At 36.9% G+C, this 24,437-nt stretch overlaps 1 protein-coding gene across 1 annotated transcript; it reads right to left on the reverse strand.

The window, feature by feature from the left end:
• Positions 1-279: 279 nt before the first annotated feature.
• Positions 280-5,333, reverse strand: LOC140820861 (uncharacterized). Its single transcript, XM_073181228.1, has 6 exons — positions 3,678-5,333; positions 3,021-3,267; positions 1,940-2,573; positions 1,035-1,807; positions 756-887; positions 280-695 (listed from the first exon to the last, which is right to left on the reverse strand). The coding sequence occupies exons 1-6, from the start codon at positions 5,238-5,240 to the stop codon at positions 328-330; spliced, it is 3,717 nt and encodes a 1,238-aa protein (XP_073037329.1). The 5' UTR covers positions 5,241-5,333; the 3' UTR covers positions 280-327.
• Between the last annotated feature and the right edge of the window lie 19,104 nt (positions 5,334-24,437).

A 24,437-nucleotide genomic window follows, 5' to 3' on the forward strand; every position in this document is an offset into this window, starting at 1 on the left:
AAGCCTTGCAAGATTGAGAGAACTCAATGCAATTTTATATATCTTCAATGATTAATTTCGTTCAAGTCTAATACATCAATTATATAAGCAATAAAATACAAGAAAAGTAGTGTGAAAAGCTTAAATGAGATAATTAGAAACTTTGACACGGAAGTGCACTAAAGGACCGCGGGTGCGCTGTTGAAAGACCGCGGGTGCGGTCAGGCTTCGAAAAAAAAAAAAAAAAAAAAAAAAAAAAAAATTTTTTTTTTTTTTTTTTTTACAAGACCGCGGGTGCGGTCCTTGTAGGAGCGCGGGTGCACTCTTGCACCGCGGGTGCGGTTCATGTTAGACCGCGGGTGCGGTATTGCTTCGGGGATTTTCTTCACTTTGATCATTATGGAACGCGGGTGCAATGTATAACATAGCGCGGGTGCAGTCCTGCTGCGGCAATTGACCTTGAATTAAATTCCAAAGACCTCCAATATCATTCCCATGATTCCCAACCTCCTCTAATTTAGACATCCAACTTGTAGGACTTCCTTGATAGCTCATCATGAGTCCTTGAAGTGCATCTTTAAACTTCTTGCTTCGTCCCCTCGTTATAGGTCCTTCGGGAAACTCCAACGACTCCCATGCTTTCTTTGGTGCTTGATCAACCACGTTTGCATCATTCTCCCCTTCTTGAAAAGGATTTGTCCTCAAATCTTGATCATCTCCTACATCAAACAACGAAAGATCACTAACATTAAAAGTAGAACTGACATTGTACTCACCTGGCAGATCAAGTTTATATGCATTGTCGTTGATCCTTTCAATTACTTGAAATGGTCCATCACCCCTAGGTAAAAGCTTTGAACGTCGCTTCTCTGGAAATCTTTCCTTCCTTAAGTGCAACCACACCCAATCTCCCTTTTCAAAAACCATCTTTTTCCTTCCCTTGTTGGCTTGCTTCGTGTATTGTAAATTCTTCTTCTCGATGTTATCCTTGACCTTCTCATGCAAACTTCTAACGAATTCAGCTTTCTTCTGGCCATCCATGTTCAACCTGTCACTCACAGGTAAAGACATCAAATCCAACGGAGTCAAAGGATTAAAACCATATACAATTTCAAATGGTGAATAATTTGTAGTAGAATGCACGCAACGATTATAAGCAAACTCAACAAATGGTAAACAATCCTCCCAATTCTTTAAGTTCTTCTTAATGATAGCACGCAAAAGTGTTCCTAGAGTTCGGTTAACAACTTCAGTTTGTCCATCCGTTTGAGGATGACATGTAGTAGAAAACATCAGTTTCGTGCCAAGTTTAGCCCACAAGGTTTTCCAAAAGTAACTTAAGAATTTAACATCACGATCAGACACAATTGTCCTAGGCATACCATGCAACCTAACGACTTCCTTAAAGAACAAATCTGCAATGTTTGATGCATCATCAGTTTTGTGACAAGCAATAAAATGTGCCATTTTAGAGAATCTGTCAACAACAACAAATATTGAATCCCTCCCCTTCTTTGTCCTAGGCAACCCCAAAACAAAGTCCATAGAAATATCAACCCAAGGTTCACTAGGGACGGGAAGTGGTGTATACAAGCCATGTGGTTGTGTTCTAGACTTAGCTTGTCTACAAGTAATGCATTTTTCACAAACACGTTCAACATCACGTTTCATATGTGGCCAATAAAAATGCTCATGCAAACAACTCAAAGTTTTAGCCACACCAAAATGCCCCATTAAACCTCCACCATGTGCCTCCCTCACAAGTAATTCACGAATTGATGACTTAGGAATGCACAATCTATCTTCTCTAAATAAAAACCCATTATGCAAATAAAATTTATCATGTGGACCATGCATACATGTTTCAAATATCTCCTTAAAATCCTCATCCAACAAATACAACTCTTTCATATGTTCAAATCCCAAGATTTTCGAATCCAAGGTAGAGATTAATACGTACCTCCGTGATAGTGCGTCAGCCACTACATTATCCTTACCTTGTTTGTATTTGATTATGTAGGGAAATGTACCTATGAATGCCACCCATTTAGCATGCCGCTTATTCAACTTCTGTTGTCCCTTAAGGTGCTTAAGAGACTCATGATCCGTGTGAATCACAAACTCTTTAGGTCTCAAGTAGTGTTGCCACACCTCCAAGGTCCTCACAAGCGCGTACAACTCCTTGTCATACGTTGGATAGTTCAGTGCTGCTCCATTGAGCTTCTCACTAAAGTATGCCACCGGCCGTCCTCCTTGCATCAAAACACCACCAATTCCTACACCTGAAGCATCACATTCAATTTCAAAAGTATTAGAAAAATCAGGCAAAACAAGTAAAGGCGCATTTATTAATTTTTGTTTAATAATATTAAAAGACTTCTCTTGCTCCTCGCCCCAATGGAATGGAACGTGCTTCTTAATCACCGCGGTCATCGGTGCCGCCAATGTGCTAAAATCTTTTACAAACCTCCTATAGAAGCTTGCAAGACCATGAAAGCTTCGAACTTGACTAACATTAGCAGGTGTTGGCCAATCTCGAATAGCACTTACCTTGTCGTCATCCACTTGTATCCCCTGTGAACTTACCACAAAACCTAGAAAAACAAGCTTGCTTGTACAAAAATCACATTTCTTAAGATTAGCATATAAATGTTCATCCCTAAGTGTCATCAGTACAAGTCTCAAATGCTCAACATGCTCTTCTAAATCTTTGCTATACACAAGAATATCATCAAAATAAACCACAACAAATTTTCCTATGTAAGCACGCAAAACATGATTCATCAACCTCATAAAGGTACTAGGAGCATTAGTTAAGCCAAAAGGCATGACCATCTACTCATATAACCCATACTTGGTTTTAAATGCCGTTTTCCACTCATCACCTTCCCTCATTCTAATTTGATGATAACCACTTTTCAAATCAATCTTACTAAAAATACATGCACCATGCAACTCATCTAACATATCATCTAGTCTAGGTATGGGATGCCTATACTTGATGGTTATGTTATTAATTGCCCTACAATCCACGCACATACGCCATGAACCATCTTTCTTAGGAACTAGTAAAACAGGTACAGCACAAGGAGACATGGACTCACGCACAAAACCCCTATCTAACAACTCACTTACCTGTAGTTGTAGCTCCTTAGTCTCCTCCGGATTGCTTCTGTAAGCTGGACGATTTGGCAATACACTTCCGGGTACCAAATCAATTTGGTGCTCAATCCCCCTCAATGGTGGTAATCCTTGAGGTAGCTCCTCCGGAAATACATCTTCAAATTCCTGCAAAAGTGAAATTACAATGCTCGGAAGGGACCCGGCTATATCACTTGTGTTAAGGAGGATCTCCTTATAAACAATCAACACAAGTGGTTCATGTGTGTGCATCAATTGCTTCAACTCACTCTTTTGGGCCATATATGTTTTCTTTTTGGCCTCTTTCCTCTCATTTTCTTTTTCCTCATTTTTCTTTGTATGGCTATCTCAATTTTTTTATCACTTTTGTTTTTAGCCATTTCATTTTTCTTTTCAAAGGCCATCTCACTTTTTAATTCACTCTTTCTTTCGGCCTCATCTCTTTTCTTCTTTTTCAATTGGTCCTCCAACACTTGCTTTGGGGACAAAGGAAGTAAAACAATGGGTTCTTTCTTGAGTACAAAAGAATATTTATTTCTAAACCCATCATGTGTCACTTGCCTATCATATTGCCATGGTCTCCCTAACAAAATATGACAAGCATGCATTGGCACCACATCACACAACACCTCATCAATATACTTCCCAATCGAAAACGCAACCAAAACTTGTTTGTTCACCTTCACTTCGGCACAATCATTCAACCATTGTAGCCTATATGGTTGGGGATGTTTCAAAGTAGGCAAGCTCAATTTTTCAACCATCTCAAGACTAGCAACATTGGTACAACTTCCTCCATCTATAATAAGATTGCAAACCTTGCCATTGACAAAACACCTAGTATGGAATAAGTTTTCCCTTTGGTTAGTTTCTTCTTCCTTGACTTGGGTACTCATTATACGCCTAGTCACTAACGCTTCTCCCACAACTGCCTCATATCCCTCATCAGGATCCTCTAATTCAGGCATCTCATCTTCATCCTCTCCATCATCTCCCTCACTATGAGATTCATACTCCCCATAATTATTCAACACCATCACCCTTTTATTGGGACATTGACTAGCAATATGTCCAACTCCTTGACACCTAAAACATTTAATATCTCTAGAACGATTAATAGGAGTTTCAGGTTTACCTTGCACTCCTTGCTTAGGCGCCTCCTGTTTAATGTCAACTTTGGGCTTGACCACTGCTTTGCTTTCTTCACGTTTAACAACGTTGGAACGCCAAGGTGTTGATGTATTCCCAGTTTGTGTGGTACGACCAACTCCTCTCCTCTTGAGTTGTTGCTCCACTTTAATCGCCATCTGCACCATTTCATCTAGATCCAAGTAATGTCTAAGCTCCACTTGGTCTTGAATTTCCCTGTTCAAACCACACAGAAAACGAGCCATAGTAGCCTCACTATCCTCCTCAATGTTTGCTCTAATCATGACTACTTCCAACTCTTTATAGTAGTCCTCAACACTCTTCACACCTTGTCTCAAAGTTTGTAACTTCTTAAACACTTCTCTATAGTAGTGATTTGGTACAAACCTTTTCCTCATTATGCTTTTCATCTCCGCCCAAGTTTCTATAGGCCTCTCATTGCATCTCCTCTTAGTGGTCACTAATTGATCCCACCAAATAAGTGCATAATCAACAAATTCAACCACGGCCAACCTAACCTTCTTTTGTTCGGAATAATGGTGACAATCAAACACAAATTCAACTCGCTTTTCCCATTCTAAATAAGCCTCTGGATCCGACTTACCATTGAACGATGGAATTTTCATCTTAATGCTACCTATGTTATTATCTTCCTTATTCTCATCATCGTACCTCCCACGTAAGGCTTCTCTTCTTCCCCTACCAAATCCTCTACCTCTTCCGCTTCTACCCCAATTCTCGTTTTGACTCTCCTCTTCTCCTTCCAACTCATAATCATCCTCTTCTTCATCCACTCTACCCAAACCTTTAGGCTTAGATTTATTTTCACTCGTACTAACTTCAAGCCTATCCAATCTCTCATATAAAGGATCCAACTCAACCCTCAACATTCTACTAAAATGCCCAAATAACGCCTCCATTTGAACCTTAGACAACCCCTGGTTCGAACTCTCTCCTACTTCCTTCTCCATTTTAATTTCAGATTTTATACCTGCAATAAAACGTTAGTAGAAATAAAAGATTTTCCTCACCCAAATTCTCACGATCACTCCAAAGAAATAGCTCTCGCACTCAAATGATTTTTCCACTCAAATTTGATTTTTCTCTCAAAGGTGTGCTCAATCTTTGTATTTTTTTTTTATCAAACAAAAAGATTCACTTCGTGGACACTCGCAACTGTCTCACTTGGACTGCACAATAACAAGAACGATGATACACAAATTTTCGAAAATTCTAGATTCAAGAATGACAAAGGATGATAGAAAATAACACAGATCTTAAGGCAGAACAAAGGATAACACAAATCTGGACACAGAAACGAAAGGATAACACAGATTTGATACAGATCGAATTTTTGTTTTTGTTTTTGATAGATATGACAATAGAAACAACAATATAACACAGATCTGAAACAGAACAATAATTTTTTTTTAAACAGATCTGAACACAAAAAAAAAAAAAAAAAAAGGATAACTTACTTGAATCAATGAGCCTAAGCTCTGATACCAAATGATACGAATCCTCGTACGAATGAAAGGCAAGCACGAATATAGAAATCGCACCCTCAACTCAATATCAAACAAGGATCGATTTGTTGTCCCGATCTTTTGAAACAAGTAAAGATTTGTGATATTCACCTCTAAGATATTAAATCTTAGCAACAAATATCAACGATGATAACAATTGAATCTCGAACGAACCTTCAAAGAACTTGTTTTGACAATCCGTGCGAAGAACAATCGACAAACGCCACAAAGATGAAATCTTTGATAAGTTTGATTTTGATAAACACAAAGCACAAAAGCCTTGCAAGATTGAGAGAACTCAATGCAATTTTATATATCTTCAATGATTAATTTCGTTCAAGTCTAATACATCAATTATATAAGCAATAAAATACAAGAAAAGTAGTGTGAAAAGCTTAAATGAGATAATTAGAAACTTTGACACGGAAGTGCACTAAAGGACCGCGGGTGCGCTGTTGAAAGACCGCGGGTGCGGTCAGGCTTCGAAAAAAAAAAAAAAAAAAAAAAAAAAAATTTTTTTTTTTTTTTTTTTACAAGACCGCGGGTGCGGTCCTTGTAGGAGCGCGGGTGCACTATTGCACCGCAGGTGCGGTTCATGTTAGACCGCGGGTGCGGTATTGCTTCGGGGATTTTCTTCACTTTGATCATTATGGAACGCGGGTGCAATGTATAACATAGCGCGGGTGCAGTCCTGCTGCGGCAATTGACCTTGAATTAAATTCCAAAGACCTCCAATATCATTCCCATGATTCCCAACCTCCTCTAATTTAGACATCCAACTTGTAGGACTTCCTTGATAGCTCATCATGAGTCCTTGAAGTGCATCTTTAAACTTCTTGCTTCGTCCCCTCGTTATAGGTCCTTCGGGAAACTCCAACGACTCCCATGCTTTCTTTGGTGCTTGATCAACCACGTTTGCATCAAGTTCTTTTAAGAATAGCACGCAAAAGTGTTCCCAAAGTTCTATTTACAACTTCAGTTTGTCCATCCGTTTGAGGATGACAAGTAGTAGATTACAACTTTATTGTGCAAAGTTTAGCCCATAAAGTAATCCATAAATAGAATCCATCCCCTTCTTAGTCCTAGACAACCCCAAAATAAAGTCAATAAAATGTCAATCCAAGTTCTTTTTAAGAATAGCACGCAAAAATGTTCCCAAAGTTCTATTGACAACTTCAGTTTGTCCATCCGTTTGAGGATGACAAGTAGTAGATTACAACTTTATTGTGCAAAGTTTAGCCCATAAAGTAATCCATAAATAGAATCCCTCCCCTTCTTAGTCCTTGGCAACCCCAAAATAAAGTCCATAGAAATGTCAATCTAAGTTCTTTTAAGAATAGCACGCAAAAGTGTTCCCAAAGTTCTATTTACAACTTCAGTTTGTCCATCCGTTTGAGGATGACAAGTAGTAGATTTCAACTTTATTGTGCAAAGTTTAGCCCATAAAGTAATCCATAAAGAGAATCCATCCCCTTCTTAGTCCTAGGCAACCTAAAATAAAGTCCATAGAAATGTCAATCCAAGTTCTTTTAAGAATAGCACGCAAACGTGTTCTCAAAGTTCTTTTTACAACTTCAGTTTGTCCATCTGTTTGAGGATGACAAGTAGTAGATTACAACTTTATTGTGCAAAGTTTAGCCCATAAAGTAATCCATAAATAGAATCCCTCCCCTTCTTAGTCATTGGCAACCCCAAAATAAAGTCCATAGAAATGTCAATCCAAGTTCTTTTAAGAATAGCACGCAAAAGTGTTCCCAAAGTTCTATTTACAACTTCAGTTTGTCCTTCCGTTTGAGGATGACAAGTAGTATATTACAACTTTATTGTTCAAATTTTAGCCCATAAAGTAATCCATAAATAGAATCCTCCCCTTCTTATTCCTAGGCAACCCCAAAATAAAGTCCATAGAAATGTCAATCCAAGTTCTTTTTAAGAATAGCACGCAAAAGTGTTCCCAAAGTTCTATTTACAACTTCAGTTTGTCCATCCGTTTGAGGATGACAAGTAGTAGATTACAACTTTATTGTGCAAAGTTTAGCCCATAAAGTAATCCATAAATAGAATCCCTCCCCTTCTTAGTCCTAGGCAACCCCAAAATAAAGTCCATAGAAATGTCAATCCAAGTTCTTTTAAGAATAGCACGCAAACGTGTTCTCAAAGTTCTATTTACAACTTCAGTTTGTCCATCCGTTTGAGGATGACAAGTAGTAGATTACAACTTTATTGTGCAAAGTTTAGCCCATAAAGTAATCCATAAATAGAATACCTCCCCTTCTTAGTACTAGGCAACCCCAAAATAAAGTCCATAGAAATGTCAATCCAAGTTCTTTTAAGAATAGCACGCAAAAGTGTTCCCAAAGTTCTATTTACAACTTCAGTTTGTCCATCCGTTTGAGGATGACAAGTAGTAGATTACAACTTTATTGTGCAAAGTTTAGCCCATAAAGTAATCCATAAATAGAATCCATCCCCTTCTTAGTCCTAGACAACCCCAAAATAAAGTCAATAAAATGTCAATCTAAGTTCTTTTTAAGAATAGCACGCAAAAGTGTTCCCAAAGTTCTATTGACAACTTCAGTTTGTCCATCCGTTTGAGGATGACAAGTAGTAGATTACAACTTTATTGTGCAAAGTTTAGCCCATAAAGTAATCCATAAATAGAATCCCTCCCCTTCTTAGTCCTTGGCAACCCCAAACTAAAGTCCATAGAAATGTCAATCCAAGTTCTTTTAAGAATAGCACGCAAAAGTGTTCCCAAAGTTCTTATTACAACTTCAGTTTGTCCATCCGTTTGAGGATGACAAGTAGTAGATTTCAAATTTATTGTGCAAAGTTTAGCCCATAAAGTAATCCATAAATAGAATCCATCCCCTTCTTAGTCCTAGGCAACCCAAAATAAAGTCCATAGAAATGTCAATCCAAGTTCTTTTAAGAATAGCACGCAAACGTGTTCTCAAAGTTCTTTTTACAACTTCAGTTTGCCCATCTGTTTGAGGATGACAAGTAGTAGATTACAACTTCATTGTGCAAAGTTTAGCCCATAAAGTAATCCATAAATAGAATCCCTCCCCTTCATAGTCCTTGGCAACCCCAAAATAAAGTCCATAGAAATGTCAATCCAAGTCTTTTAAGAATAGCACGCAAAAGTGTTCTCAAAGTTCTATTTACAACTTCAGTTTGTCCATCCGTTTGAGGATGACAAGTAGTAGATTTCAACTTTATTGTCCAAAGTTTAGCCCATAAAGTAATCCATAAATAAAATCTATCCCCTTCTTAGTCCTAGGCAACCCAAAATAAAGTCCATAGAAATGTCAATCCAAGTTCTTTTAAGAATAGCACGCAAACGTGTTCTCAAAGTACTTTTTACAACTTCAGTTTGTCCATCTGTTTGAGGATGACAAGTAGTAGATTACAACTTTATTGTGCAAAGTTTAGCCCTAAAGTAATCCATAAATAGAATCCCTCTCCTTCATAGTCCTTGGCAACCCCAAAATAAAGTCCATAGAAATGTCAATCCAAGTTCTTTTAAGAATAGCACGCAAAAGTGTTCCCAAAGTTCTATTTACAACTTCAGTTTGTCCATCCGTTTGAGGATGACAAGTAGTAGATTACAACTTTATTGTGCAAAGTTTAGCCCATAAAGTAATCCATAAATAGAATCCCTCCCCTTCTTAGTCATTGGCAACCCCAAAATAAAGTCCATAGAAATGTCAATCCAAGTTCTTTTAAGAATAGCACGCAAAAATGTTCCCAAAGTTCTATTTACAACTTCAGTTTGTCCTTCCGTTTGAGGATGACAAGTAGTATATTACAACTTTATTGTTCAAAGTTTAGCCCATAAAGTAATCCATAAATAGAATCCCCCCCTTCTTATTCCTAGGCAACCCCAAAATAAAGTCCATAGAAATGTCAATCCAAGTTCTTTTTAAGAATAGCACGCAAAAGTGTTCCCAATGTTCTATTTACAACTTCAGTTTGTCCATCCGTTTGAGGATGACAAGTAGTAGATTACAACTTTATTGTGCAAAGTTTAGCCCATAAAGTAATCCATAAATAGAATCCCTCCCCTTCTTAGTCCTAGGCAACCCCAAAATAAAGTCCATAGAAATGTCAATCCAAGTTCTTTTAATAATAGCACGCAAACGTGTTCTCAAAGTTCTATTTACAACTTCAGTTTGTCCATCCGTTTGAGGATGACAAGTAGTAGATTACAACTTTATTGTGCAAAGTTTAGCCCATAAAGTAATCCATAAATTGAATCCCTCCCCTTCTTAGTCCTAGGCAACCCCAAAATAAAGTCCATAGAAATGTCAATCCAAGTTCTTTTAAGAATAGCACGCAAAAGTGTTCCCAAAGTTCTATTTACAACTTCAGTTTGTCCATCCGTTTGAGGATGACAAGTAGTAGATTACAACTTTATTGTGCAAAGTTTAGCCCATAAAGTAATCCATAAATAGAATACCTCCCCTTCTTAGTACTAGGCAACCCCAAAATAAAGTCCATAGAAATGTCAATCCAAGTTCTTTTAAGAATAGCACGCAAAAGTGTTCCCAAAGTTCTATTTACAACTTCAGTTTGTCCATCCGTTTGAGGATGACAAGTAGTAGATTACAACTTTATTGTGCAAAGTTTAGCCCATAAAGTAATCCATAAATAGAATCTATCCCCTTCTTAGTCCTAGACAACCCCAAAATAAAGGCAATAAAATGTCAATCCAAGTTCTTTTTAAGAATAGCACGCAAAAGTGTTCCCAAAGTTCTATTGACAACTTCAGTTTGTCCATCCGTTTGAGGATGACAAGTAGTAGATTACAACTTTATTGTGCAAAGTTTAGCATATAAAGTAATCCATAAATAGAATCCCTCCCCTTCTTAGTCCTAGGCAACCCCAAAATAAAGTCCATAGAAATGTCAATCCAAGTTCTTTTAAGAATAGCACGCAAAAGTGTTCCTAAAGTTCTATTTATAACTTCAGTTTGTCCATCCGTTTGAGGATGACAAGTAGTAGACTACAACTTTATTGTGCAAAGTTTAGCCCATAAAGTAATCCATAAATAGAATCCATCCCCTTCTTAGTCCTAGACAACCCCAAAATAAAGTCAATAAAATGTCAATCCAAGTTCTTTTTAAGAATAGCACGCAAAAGTGTTCCCAAAGTTCTATTGACAACTTCAGTTTGTCCATCCGTTTGAGGATGACAAGTAGTAGATTACAACTTTATTGTGCAAAGTTTAGCCCATAAAGTAATCCATAAATAGAATCCCTCCCCTTCTTAGTCCTTGGCAACCCCAAAATAAAGTCCATAGAAATGTCAATCCAAGTTCTTTTAAGAAAAGCACGCAAAAGTGTTCCCAAAGTTCTATTTACAACTTCAGTTTGTCCATCCGTTTGAGGATGACAAGTAGTAGATTTCAACTTTATTGTGCAAAGTTTAGCCCATAAAGTAATCCATAAATAGAATCCATCCCCTTCTTAGTCCTAGGCAACCCAAAATAAAGTCCATAGAAATGTCAATCCAAGTTCTTTTAAGAATAGCACGCAAACGTGTTCTCAAAGTTCTTTTTACAACTTCAGTTTGTCCATCTGTTTGAGGATGACAAGTAGTAAATTACAACTTTATTGTGCAAAGTTTAGCCCATAAAGTAATCCATAAATAGAATCCCTCCCCTTCATAGTCCTTGGCAACCCCAAAATAAAGTCCATAGAAATGTCAATCCAAGTTCTTTTAAGAATAGCACGCAAAAGTGTTCCCAAAGTTCTATTTACAACTTCAGTTTGTCCATCCGTTTGAGGATGACAAGTAGTAGATTACAACTTTATTGTGCAAAGTTTAGCCCATAAAGTAATCCATAAATAGAATCCCTCCCCTTCTTAGTCCTTGGCAACCCAAAAATAAAGTCCATAGAAATGTCAATCCAAGTTCTTTTAAGAATAGCACGCAAAAGTGTTCCCAAAGTTCTATTTACAACTTCAGTTTGTCCATCCGTTTGAGGATGACAAGTAGTAGATTTCAACTTTATTGTGCAAAGTTTAGCCCATAAAGTAATCCATAAATAGAATCCATCCCCTTCTTAGTCCTAGGCAACCCAAAATAAAGTCCATAGAAATGTCAATCCAAGTTCTTTTAAGAATAGCACGCAAACGTGTTCTCAAAGTTCTTTTTACAACTTCAGTTTGTCCATCTGTTTGAGGATGACAAGTAGTAGATTACAACTTTATTGTGCAAAGTTTAGCCCATAAAGTAATCCATAAATAGAATCCCTCCCCTTCATAGTCCTTGGCAACCCCAAAATAAAGTCCATAGAAATGTCAATCCAAGTCTTTTAAGAATAGCACGCAAAAGTGTTCCCAAAGTTCTATTTACAACTTCAGTTTGTCCATCCGTTTGAGGATGACAAGTAGTAGATTTCAACTTTATTGTGCAAAGTTTAGCCCATAAAGTAATCCATAAATAAAATCCATCCCCTTCTTAGTCCTAGGCAACCCAAAATAAAGTCCATAGAAATGTCAATCCAAGTTCTTTTAAGAATAGCACGCAAACGTGTTCTCAAAGTTCTTTTTACAACTTCAGTTTGTCCATCTGTTTGAGAATGACAAGTAGTAGATTACAACTTTATTGTGCAAAGTTTAGCCCATAAAGTAATCCATAAATAGAATCCCTCCCCTTCATAGTCCTTGGCAACCCCAAAATAAAGTCCATAGAAATGTCAATCCAAGTTCTTTTAAGAATAGCACGCAAAAGTGTTCCCAAAGTTCTATTTACAACTTCAGTTTGTCCATCCGTTTGAGGATGACAAGTAGTAGATTACAACTTTATTGTGCAAAGTTTAGCCCATAAAGTAATCCATAAATAGAATCCCTCCCCTTCTTAGTCATTGGCAACCCCAAAATAAAGTCCATAGAAATGTCAATCCAAGTTCTTTTAAGAATAGCACGCAAAAGTGTTCCCAAAGTTCTATTTACAACTTCAGTTTGTCCATCCGTTTGAGGATGACAAGTAGTAGATTACAACTTTATTGTGCAAAGTTTAGCCCATAAAGTAATCCATAAATAGAATCCCTCCCCTTCTTAGTCCTAGGCAACCCCAAAATAAAGTCCATAGAAATGTCAATCCAAGTTCTTTTAAGAATAGCACGCAAACGTGTTCTCAAAGTTCTATTTACAACTTCAGTTTGTCCATCCGTTTGAGGATGACAAGTAGTAGATTACAACTTTATTGTGCAAAGTTTAGCCTATAAAGTAATCCATAAATAGAATCTCTCCCCTTCTTAGTCCTAGGCAACCCCAAAATAAAGTCCATAGAAATGTCAATCCAAGTTCTTTTAAGAATAGCACGCAAAAGTGTTCCCAAAGTTCTATTTACAACTTCAGTTTGTCCATCCGTTTGAGGATGACAAGTAGTAGATTACAACTTTATTGTGCAAAGTTTAGCCCATAAAGTAATCCATAAATAGAATCCCTCCCCTTCTTAGTCCTAGACAACCCCAAAATAAAGTCCATAGAAATGTCAATCCAAGTTCTTTTAAGAATAGCACGCAAAAGTGTTCCCAAAGTTCTATTGACAACTTCAGTTTGTCCATCCGTTTGAGGATGACAAGTAGTAGATTACAACTTTATTGTGCAAAGTTTAGCCCATAAAGTAATCCATAAATAGAATCCCTCCCCTTCTTAGTCCTTGGCAACCCCAAAATAAAGTCCATAGAAATGTCAATCCAAGTTCTTTTAAGAATAGCACGCAAAAGTGTTCCCAAAGTTCTATTTACAACTTCAGTTTGTCCATCCGTTTGAGGATGACAAGTAGTAGATTTCAACTTTATTGTGCAAAGTTTAGCCCATAAAGTAATCCATAAATAGAATCCATCCCCTTCTTAGTCCTAGGCAACCCAAAATAAAGTCCATAGAAATGTCAATCCAAGTTCTTTTAAGAATAGCACGCAAACGTGTTCTCAAAGTTCTATTTACAACTTCAGTTTGTCCATCTGTTTGAGGATGACAAGTAGTAGATTACAACTTTATTGTGCAAAGTTTAGCCCATAAAGTAATCCATAAATAGAATCCCTCCCCTTCATAGTCCTTGGCAACCCCAAAATAAAGTCCATAGAAATGTCAATCCAAGTTCTTTTAAGAATAGCACGCAAAAGTGTTCCCAAAGTTCTATTTACAACTTCAGTTTGTCCATCCGTTTGAGGATGACAAGTAGTAGATTACAACTTTATTGTGCAAAGTTTAGCCCATAAAGTAATCCATAAATAGAATCCCTCCCCTTCTTAGTCCTAGGCAACCCAAAATAAAGTCCATAGAAATGTCAATCCAAGTTCTTTTAAGAATAGCACGCAAACGTGTTCTCAAAGTTCTATTTACAACTTCAGTTTGTCCATCCGTTTGAGGATGACAAGTAGTAGATTACAACTTTATTGTGCAAAGTTTAGCCCATAAAGTAATCCATAAATAGAATCCCTCCCCTTCATTAGTCCTAGGCAACCCCAAAATAAAGTCCATAGAAATGTCAATCCAAGTTCTTTTAAGAATAGCACGCAAAAGTGTTCCCAAAGTTCTATTTACAACTTCAGTTTGTCCATCCGTTTGAGGATGACAAGTAGTAGATTACAACTTTATTGTGCAAAGTTTAGCCCATAAAGTAATCCATAAATAGAATCCCTCCCCTTCTTAGTCCTAGGCAACCCCAAAATAAAGTCCATAGAAATGTCAATCCAAGTTCTTTTAAGAATAGCACGCAAAAGTGTTCCCAAAGTTCTATTTACAACTTCAGTTTGTCCATTCCGTTTGAGGATGACAAGTAGTATATTACAACTTTATTGTGCAAAGTTTAGCCCATAAAGTAATCCATAAATAGAATCCCTCCCCTTCTTAGTCCTAGGCAACCCCAAAATAAAGTCCATAGAAATGTCAATCCAAGTTCTTTTAAGAATAGCACGCAAAAGTGTTCCCAAAGTTCTATTTACAACTTCAGTTTGTCCATCCGTTTGAGGATGACAAGTAGTAGATTACAACTTTATTGTGCAAAGTTTAGCCCATAAAGTAATCCATAAATAGAATCCGTCCCCTTCTTAGTCCTAGGCAACCCCAAAATAAAGTCCATAGAAATGTCAATCCAAGTTCTTTTAAGAATAGCACGCAAACGTGTTCTCAAAGTTCTATTTACAACTTCAGTTTGTCCATCCGTTTGAGGATGACAAGTAGTAGATTACAACTTTATTGTGCAAAGTTTAGCCCATAAAGTAATCCATAAATAGAATCCCTCCCCTTCTTAGTCCTAGGCAACCCCAAAATAAAGTCCATAGAAATGTCAATCCAAGTTCTTTTAAGAATAGCACGCAAAAGTGTTCCCAAAGTTCTATTTACAACTTCAGTTTGTCCATCCGTTTGAGGATGACAAGTAGTAGATTACAACTTTATTGTGCAAAGTTTAGCCCATAAAGTAATCCATAAATAGAATCCCTCCCCTTCTTAGTCCTAGGCAACCCCAAAATAAAGTCCATAGAAATGTCAATCCAAGTTCTTTTAAGAATAGCACGCAAAAGTGTTCCCAAAGTTCTATTTACAACTTCAGTTTGTCCATCCGTTTGAGGATGACAAGTAGTAGATTACAACTTTATTGTGCAAAGTTTAGCCCATAAAGTAATCCATAAATAGAATCCCTCCCCTTCTTAGTCCTAGGCAACCCCAAAATAAAGTCCATAGAAATGTCAATCCAAGTTCTTTTAAGAATAGCACGCAAAAGTGTTCCCAAAGTTCTATTTACAACTTCAGTTTGTCCATCCGTTTGAGGATGACAAGTAGTAGATTACAACTTTATTGTGCAAAGTTTAGCCCATAAAGTAATCCATAAATAGAATCCCTCCCCTTCTTAGTCCTAGGCAACCCCAAAATAAAGTCCATAGAAATGTCAATCCAAGTTCTTTTAAGAATAGCACGCAAACGTGTTCTCAAAGTTCTATTTACAACTTCAGTTTGTCCATCCGTTTGAGGATGACAAGTAGTAGATTACAACTTTATTGTGCAAAGTTTAGCCCATAAAGTAATCCATAAATAGAATCCCTCCCTTCTTAGTCCTAGGCAACCCCAAAATAAAGTCCATAGAAATGTCAATCCAAGTTCTTTTAAGAATAGCACGCAAAAGTGTTCCCAAAGTTCTATTTACAACTTCAGTTTGTCCATCCGTTTGAGGATGACAAGTAGTAGATTACAACTTTATTGTGCAAAGTTTAGCCCATAAAGTAATCCATAAATAGAATCCCTCCCCTTCTTAGTCCTAGGCAACCCCAAAATAAAGTCCATAGAAATGTCAATCCAAGTTCTTTTTAAGAATAGCACGCAAAAGTGTTCCCAAAGTTCTATTGACAACTTCAGTTTGTCCATCCGTTTGAGGATGACAAGTAGTAGATTACAACTTTATTGTGCAAAGTTTAGCCCATAAAGTAATCCATAAATAGAATCCCTCCCCTTCTTAGTCCTAGGCAACCCCAAAATAAAGTCCATAGAAATGTCAATCCAAGTTCTTTTAAGAATAGCACGCAAACGTGTTCTCAAAGTTCTATTTACAACTTCAGTTTGTCCATCCGTTTGAGGATGACAAGTAGTAGATTACAACTTTATTGTGCAAAGTTTAGCCTATAAAGTAATCCATAAATAGAATCCCTCCCCTTCTTAGTCCTAGGCAACCCCAAAATAAAGTCCATAGAAATGTCAATCCAAGTTCTTTTAAGAATAGCACGCAAAAGTGTTCTCAAAGTTCTATTTACAACTTCAGTTTGTCCATCCGTTTGAGGATGACAAGTAGTAGATTACAACTTTATTGTGCAAAGTTTAGCCCATAAAGTAATCCATAAATAGAATCCCTCCCCTTCTTAGTCCTAGGCAACCCCAAAATAAAGTCCATAGAAATGTCAATCCAAGTTCTTTTAAGAATAGCACGCAAAAGTGTTCCCAAAGTTCTATTTACAACTTCAGTTTGTCCATCCGTTTGAGGATGACAAGTAGTAGATTACAACTTTATTGTGCAAAGTTTAGCCCATAAAGTAATCCATAAATAGAATCCCTCCCCTTCTTAGTCCTAGGCAACCCCAAAATAAAGTCCATAGAAATGTCAATCCAAGTTCTTTTAAGAATAGCACGCAAAAGTGTTCCCAAAGTTCTATTTACAACTTCAGTTTGTCCATCCGTTTGAGGATGACAAGTAGTAGATTACAACTTTATTGTGCAAAGTTTAGCCCATAAAGTAATCCATAAATAGAATCCCTCCCCTTCTTAGTCCTAGGCAACCCAAAATAAAGTCCATAGAAATGTCAATCCAAGTTCTTTTAAGAATAGCACGCAAACGTGTTCTCAAAGTTCTATTTACAACTTCAGTTTGTCCATCCGTTTGAGGATGACAAGTAGTAGATTACAACTTTATTGTGCAAAGTTTAGCCCATAAAGTAATCCATAAATAGAATCCCTCCCCTTCTTAGTCCTAGGCAACCCCAAAATAAAGTCCATAGAAATGTCAATCCAAGTTCTTTTAAGAATAGCACGCAAAAGTGTTCCCAAAGTTCTATTTACAACTTCAGTTTGTCCATCCGTTTGAGGATGACAAGTAGTAGATTACAACTTTATTGTGCAAAGTTTAGCCCATAAAGTAATCCATAAATAGAATCCCTCCCCTTCTTAGTCCTAGGCAACCCCAAAATAAAGTCCATAGAAATGTCAATCCAAGTTCTTTTAAGAATAGCACGCAAACGTGTTCTCAAAGTTCTATTTACAACTTCAGTTTGTCCATCCGTTTGAGGATGACAAGTAGTAGATTACAACTTTATTGTGCAAAGTTTAGCCCATAAAGTAATCCATAAATAGAATCCCTCCCCTTCTTAGTCCTAGGCAACCCCAAAATAAAGTCCATAGAAATGTCAATCCAAGTTCTTTTAAGAATAGCACGCAAAAGTGTTCCCAAAGTTCTATTTACAACTTCAGTTTGTCCATCCGTTTGAGGATGACAAGTAGTAGATTACAACTTTATTGTGCAAAGTTTAGCCCATAAAGTAATCCATAAATAGAATCCCTCCCCTTCTTAGTCCTAGGCAACCCCAAAATAAAGTCCATAGAAATGTCAATCCAAGTTCTTTTAAGAATAGCACGCAAAAGTGTTCCAAAGTTCTATTTACAACTTCAGTTTGTCCATCCGTTTGAGGATGACAAGTAGTAGATTACAACTTTATTGTGCAAAGTTTAGCCCATAAAGTAATCCATAAATAGAATCCCTCCCCTTCTTAGTCCTAGGCAACCCCAAAATAAAGTCCATAGAAATGTCAATCCAAGTTCTTTTAAGAATAGCACGCAAAAGTGTTCCCAAAGTTCTATTTACAACTTCAGTTTGTCCATCCGTTTGAGGATGACAAGTAGTAGATTACAACTTTATTGTGCAAAGTTTAGCCCATAAAGTAATCCATAAATAGAATCCCTCCCCTTCTTAGTCCTAGGCAACCCCAAAATAAAGTCCATAGAAATGTCAATCCAAGTTCTTTTAAGAATAGCACGCAAAAGTGTTCCTCAAAGTTCTATTTACAACTTCAGTTTGTCCATCCGTTTGAGGATGACAAGTAGTAGATTACAACTTTATTGTGCAAAGTTTAGCCCATAAAGTAATCCATAAATAGAATCCCTCCCCTTCTTAGTCCTAGGCAACCCCAAAATAAAGTCCATAGAAATGTCAATCCAAGTTCTTTTAAGAATAGCACGCAAAAGTGTTCCCAAAGTTCTATTTACAACTTCAGTTTGTCCATCCGTTTGAGGATGACAAGTAGTAGATTACAACTTTATTGTGCAAAGTTTAGCCCATAAAGTAATCCATAAATAGAATCCCTCCCCTTCTTAGTCCTAGGCAACCCCAAAATAAAGTCCATAGAAATGTCAATCCAAGTTCTTTTAAGAATAGCACGCAAAAGTGTTCCCAAAGTTCTATTTACAACTTCAGTTTGTCCATCCGTTTGAGGATGACAAGTAGTAGATTACAACTTTATTGTGCAAAGTTTAGCCCATAAAGTAATCCATAAATAGAATCCCTCCCCTTCTTAGTCCTAGGCAACCCCAAAATAAAGTCCATAGAAATGTCAATCCAAGTTCTTTTAAGAATAGCACGCAAAAGTGTTCCCAAAGTTCTATTTACAACTTCAGTTTGTCCATCCGTTTGAGGATGACAAGTAGTAGATTACAACTTTATTGTGCAAAGTTTAGCCCATAAAGTAATCCATAAATAGAATCCCTCCCCTTCTTAGTCCTAGGCAACCCCAAAATAAAGTCCATAGAAATGTCAATCCAAGTTCTTTTAAGAATAGCACGCAAAAGTGTTCTCAAAGTTCTATTTACAACTTCAGTTTGTCCATCCGTTTGAGGATGACAAGTAGTAGATTACAACTTTATTGTGCAAAGTTTAGCCCATAAAGTAATCCATAAATAGAATCCCTCCCCTTCTTAGTCCTAGGCAACCCCAAAATAAAGTCCATAGAAATGTCAATCCAAGTTCTTTTAAGAATAGCACGCAAAAGTGTTCTCAAAGTTCTATTTACAACTTCAGTTTGTCCATCCGTTTGAGGATGACAAGTAGTAGATTACAACTTTATTGTGCAAAGTTTAGCCCATAAAGTAATCCATAAATAGAATCCCTCCCCTTCTTAGTCCTAGGCAACCCCAAAATAAAGTCCATAGAAATGTCAATCCAAGTTCTTTTAAGAATAGCACGCAAAAGTGTTCCAAAGTTCTATTTACAACTTCAGTTTGTCCATCCGTTTGAGGATGACAAGTAGTAGATTACAACTTTATTGTGCAAAGTTTAGCCCATAAAGTAATCCATAAATAGAATCCCTCCCCTTCTTAGTCCTAGGCAACCCCAAAATAAAGTCCATAGAAATGTCAATCCAAGTTCTTTTAAGAATAGCACGCAAAAGTGTTCCCAAAGTTCTATTTACAACTTCAGTTTGTCCATCCGTTTGAGGATGACAAGTAGTAGATTACAACTTTATTGTGCAAAGTTTAGCCCATAAAGTAATCCATAAATAGAATCCCTCCCCTTCTTAGTCCTAGGCAACCCAAAATAAAGTCCATAGAAATGTCAATCCAAGTTCTTTTAAGAATAGCACGCAAAAGTGTTCCCAAAGTTCTATTTACAACTTCAGTTTGTCCATCCGTTTGAGGATGACAAGTAGTAGATTACAACTTTATTGTGCAAAGTTTAGCCCATAAAGTAATCCATAAATAGAATCCCTCCCCTTCTTAGTCCTAGGCAACCCCAAAATAAAGTCCATAGAAATGTCAATCCAAGTTCTTTTAAGAATAGCACGCAAAAGTGTTCCCAAAGTTCTATTTACAACTTCAGTTTGTCCATCCGTTTGAGGATGACAAGTAGTAGATTACAACTTTATTGTGCAAAGTTTAGCCCATAAAGTAATCCATAAATAGAATCCCTCCCCTTCTTAGTCCTAGGCAACCCCAAAATAAAGTCCATAGAAATGTCAATCCAAGTTCTTTTAAGAATAGCACGCAAAAGTGTTCCCAAAGTTCTATTTACAACTTCAGTTTGTCCATCCGTTTGAGGATGACAAGTAGTAGATTACAACTTTATTGTGCAAAGTTTAGCCCATAAAGTAATCCATAAATAGAATCCCTCCCCTTCTTAGTCCTAGGCAACCCCAAAATAAAGTCCATAGAAATGTCAATCCAAGTTCTTTTAAGAATAGCACGCAAAAGTGTTCCCAAAGTTCTATTTACAACTTCAGTTTGTCCATCCGTTTGAGGATGACAAGTAGTAGATTACAACTTTATTGTGCAAAGTTTAGCCCATAAAGTAATCCATAAATAGAATCCCTCCCCTTCTTAGTCCTAGGCAACCCCAAAATAAAGTCCATAGAAATGTCAATCCAAGTTCTTTTAAGAATAGCACGCAAAAGTGTTCCAAAGTTCTATTTACAACTTCAGTTTGTCCATCCGTTTGAGGATGACAAGTAGTAGATTACAACTTTATTGTGCAAAGTTTAGCCCATAAAGTAATCCATAAATAGAATCCCTCCCCTTCTTAGTCCTAGGCAACCCCAAAATAAAGTCCATAGAAATGTCAATCCAAGTTCTTTTAAGAATAGCACGCAAAAGTGTTCCCAAAGTTCTATTTACAACTTCAGTTTGTCCATCCGTTTGAGGATGACAAGTAGTAGATTACAACTTTATTGTGCAAAGTTTAGCCCATAAAGTAATCCATAAATAGAATCCCTCCCCTTCTTAGTCCTAGGCAACCCCAAAATAAAGTCCATAGAAATGTCAATCCAAGTTCTTTTAAGAATAGCACGCAAAAGTGTTCCCAAAGTTCTATTTACAACTTCAGTTTGTCCATCCGTTTGAGGATGACAAGTAGTAGATTACAACTTTATTGTGCAAAGTTTAGCCCATAAAGTAATCCATAAATAGAATCCCTCCCCTTCTTAGTCCTAGGCAACCCCAAAATAAAGTCCATAGAAATGTCAATCCAAGTTCTTTTAAGAATAGCACGCAAAAGTGTTCCCAAAGTTCTATTTACAACTTCAGTTTGTCCATCCGTTTGAGGATGACAAGTAGTAGATTACAACTTTATTGTGCAAAGTTTAGCCCATAAAGTAATCCATAAATAGAATCCCTCCCCTTCTTAGTCCTAGGCAACCCCAAAATAAAGTCCATAGAAATGTCAATCCAAGTTCTTTTAAGAATAGCACGCAAAAGTGTTCCCAAAGTTCTATTTACAACTTCAGTTTGTCCATCCGTTTGAGGATGACAAGTAGTAGATTACAACTTTATTGTGCAAAGTTTAGCCCATAAAGTAATCCATAAATAGAATCCCTCCCCTTCTTAGTCCTAGGCAACCCCAAAATAAAGTCCATAGAAATGTCAATCCAAGTTCTTTTAAGAATAGCACGCAAAAGTGTTCCAAAGTTCTATTTACAACTTCAGTTTGTCCATCCGTTTGAGGATGACAAGTAGTAGATTACAACTTTATTGTGCAAAGTTTAGCCCATAAAGTAATCCATAAATAGAATCCCTCCCCTTCTTAGTCCTAGGCAACCCCAAAATAAAGTCCATAGAAATGTCAATCCAAGTTCTTTTAAGAATAGCACGCAAAAGTGTTCCCAAAGTTCTATTTACAACTTCAGTTTGTCCATCCGTTTGAGGATGACAAGTAGTAGATTACAACTTTATTGTGCAAAGTTTAGCCCATAAAGTAATCCATAAATAGAATCCCTCCCCTTCTTAGTCCTAGGCAACCCCAAAATAAAGTCCATAGAAATGTCAATCCAAGTTCTTTTAAGAATAGCACGCAAAAGTGTTCTCAAAGTTCTATTTACAACTTCAGTTTGTCCATCCGTTTGAGGATGACAAGTAGTAGATTACAACTTTATTGTGCAAAGTTTAGCCCATAAAGTAATCCATAAATAGAATCCCTCCCCTTCTTAGTCCTAGGCAACCCCAAAATAAAGTCCATAGAAATGTCAATCCAAGTTCTTTTAAGAATAGCACGCAAAAGTGTTCCCAAAGTTCTATTTACAACTTCAGTTTGTCCATCCGTTTGAGGATGACAAGTAGTAGATTACAACTTTATTGTGCAAAGTTTAGCCCATAAAGTAATCCATAAATAGAATCCCTCCCCTTCTTAGTCCTAGGCAACCCCAAAATAAAGTCCATAGAAATGTCAATCCAAGTTCTTTTAAGAATAGCACGCAAAAGTGTTCCCAAAGTTCTATTTACAACTTCAGTTTGTCCATCCGTTTGAGGATGACAAGTAGTAGATTACAACTTTATTGTGCAAAGTTTAGCCCATAAAGTAATCCATAAATAGAATCCCTCCCCTTCTTAGTCCTAGGCAACCCCAAAATAAAGTCCATAGAAATGTCAATCCAAGTTCTTTTAAGAATAGCACGCAAAAGTGTTCCCAAAGTTCTATTTACAACTTCAGTTTGTCCATCCGTTTGAGGATGACAAGTAGTAGATTACAACTTTATTGTGCAAAGTTTAGCCCATAAAGTAATCCATAAATAGAATCCCTCCCCTTCTTAGTCCTAGGCAACCCCAAAATAAAGTCCATAGAAATGTCAATCCAAGTTCTTTTAAGAATAGCACGCAAAAGTGTTCCCAAAGTTCTATTTACAACTTCAGTTTGTCCATCCGTTTGAGGATGACAAGTAGTAGATTACAACTTTATTGTGCAAAGTTTAGCCCATAAAGTAATCCATAAATAGAATCCCTCCCCTTCTTAGTCCTAGGCAACCCCAAAATAAAGTCCATAGAAATGTCAATCCAAGTTCTTTTAAGAATAGCACGCAAAAGTGTTCCCAAAGTTCTATTTACAACTTCAGTTTGTCCATCCGTTTGAGGATGACAAGTAGTAGATTACAACTTTATTGTGCAAAGTTTAGCCCATAAAGTAATCCATAAATAGAATCCCTCCCCTTCTTAGTCCTAGGCAACCCCAAAATAAAGTCCATAGAAATGTCAATCCAAGTTCTTTTAAGAATAGCACGCAAAAGTGTTCCCAAAGTTCTATTTACAACTTCAGTTTGTCCATCCGTTTGAGGATGACAAGTAGTAGATTACAACTTTATTGTGCAAAGTTTAGCCCATAAAGTAATCCATAAATAGAATCCCTCCCCTTCTTAGTCCTAGGCAACCCCAAAATAAAGTCCATAGAAATGTCAATCCAAGTTCTTTTAAGAATAGCACGCAAAAGTGTTCCCAAAGTTCTATTTACAACTTCAGTTTGTCCATCCGTTTGAGGATGACAAGTAGTAGATTACAACTTTATTGTGCAAAGTTTAGCCCATAAAGTAATCCATAAATAGAATCCCTCCCCTTCTTAGTCCTAGGCAACCCCAAAATAAAGTCCATAGAAATGTCAATCCAAGTTCTTTTAAGAATAGCACGCAAAAGTGTTCCCAAAGTTCTATTTACAACTTCAGTTTGTCCATCCGTTTGAGGATGACAAGTAGTAGATTACAACTTTATTGTGCAAAGTTTAGCCCATAAAGTAATCCATAAATAGAATCCCTCCCCTTCTTAGTCCTAGGCAACCCCAAAATAAAGTCCATAGAAATGTCAATCCAAGTTCTTTTAAGAATAGCACGCAAAAGTGTTCCCAAAGTTCTATTTACAACTTCAGTTTGTCCATCCGTTTGAGGATGACAAGTAGTAGATTACAACTTTATTGTGCAAAGTTTAGCCCATAAAGTAATCCATAAATAGAATCCCTCCCCTTCTTAGTCCTAGGCAACCCCAAAATAAAGTCCATAGAAATGTCAATCCAAGTTCTTTTAAGAATAGCACGCAAAAGTGTTCCCAAAGTTCTATTTACAACTTCAGTTTGTCCATCCGTTTGAGGATGACAAGTAGTAGATTACAACTTTATTGTGCAAAGTTTAGCCCATAAAGTAATCCATAAATAGAATCCCTCCCCTTCTTAGTCCTAGGCAACCCCAAAATAAAGTCCATAGAAATGTCAATCCAAGTTCTTTTAAGAATAGCACGCAAAAGTGTTCCCAAAGTTCTATTTACAACTTCAGTTTGTCCATCCGTTTGAGGATGACAAGTAGTAGATTACAACTTTATTGTGCAAAGTTTAGCCCATAAAGTAATCCAT

Source organism: Primulina eburnea, unplaced genomic scaffold, assembly GCF_022965805.1.
Source record: "Primulina eburnea isolate SZY01 unplaced genomic scaffold, ASM2296580v1 ctg202, whole genome shotgun sequence".
NCBI classification, from domain to species: domain Eukaryota; kingdom Viridiplantae; phylum Streptophyta; class Magnoliopsida; order Lamiales; family Gesneriaceae; genus Primulina; species Primulina eburnea.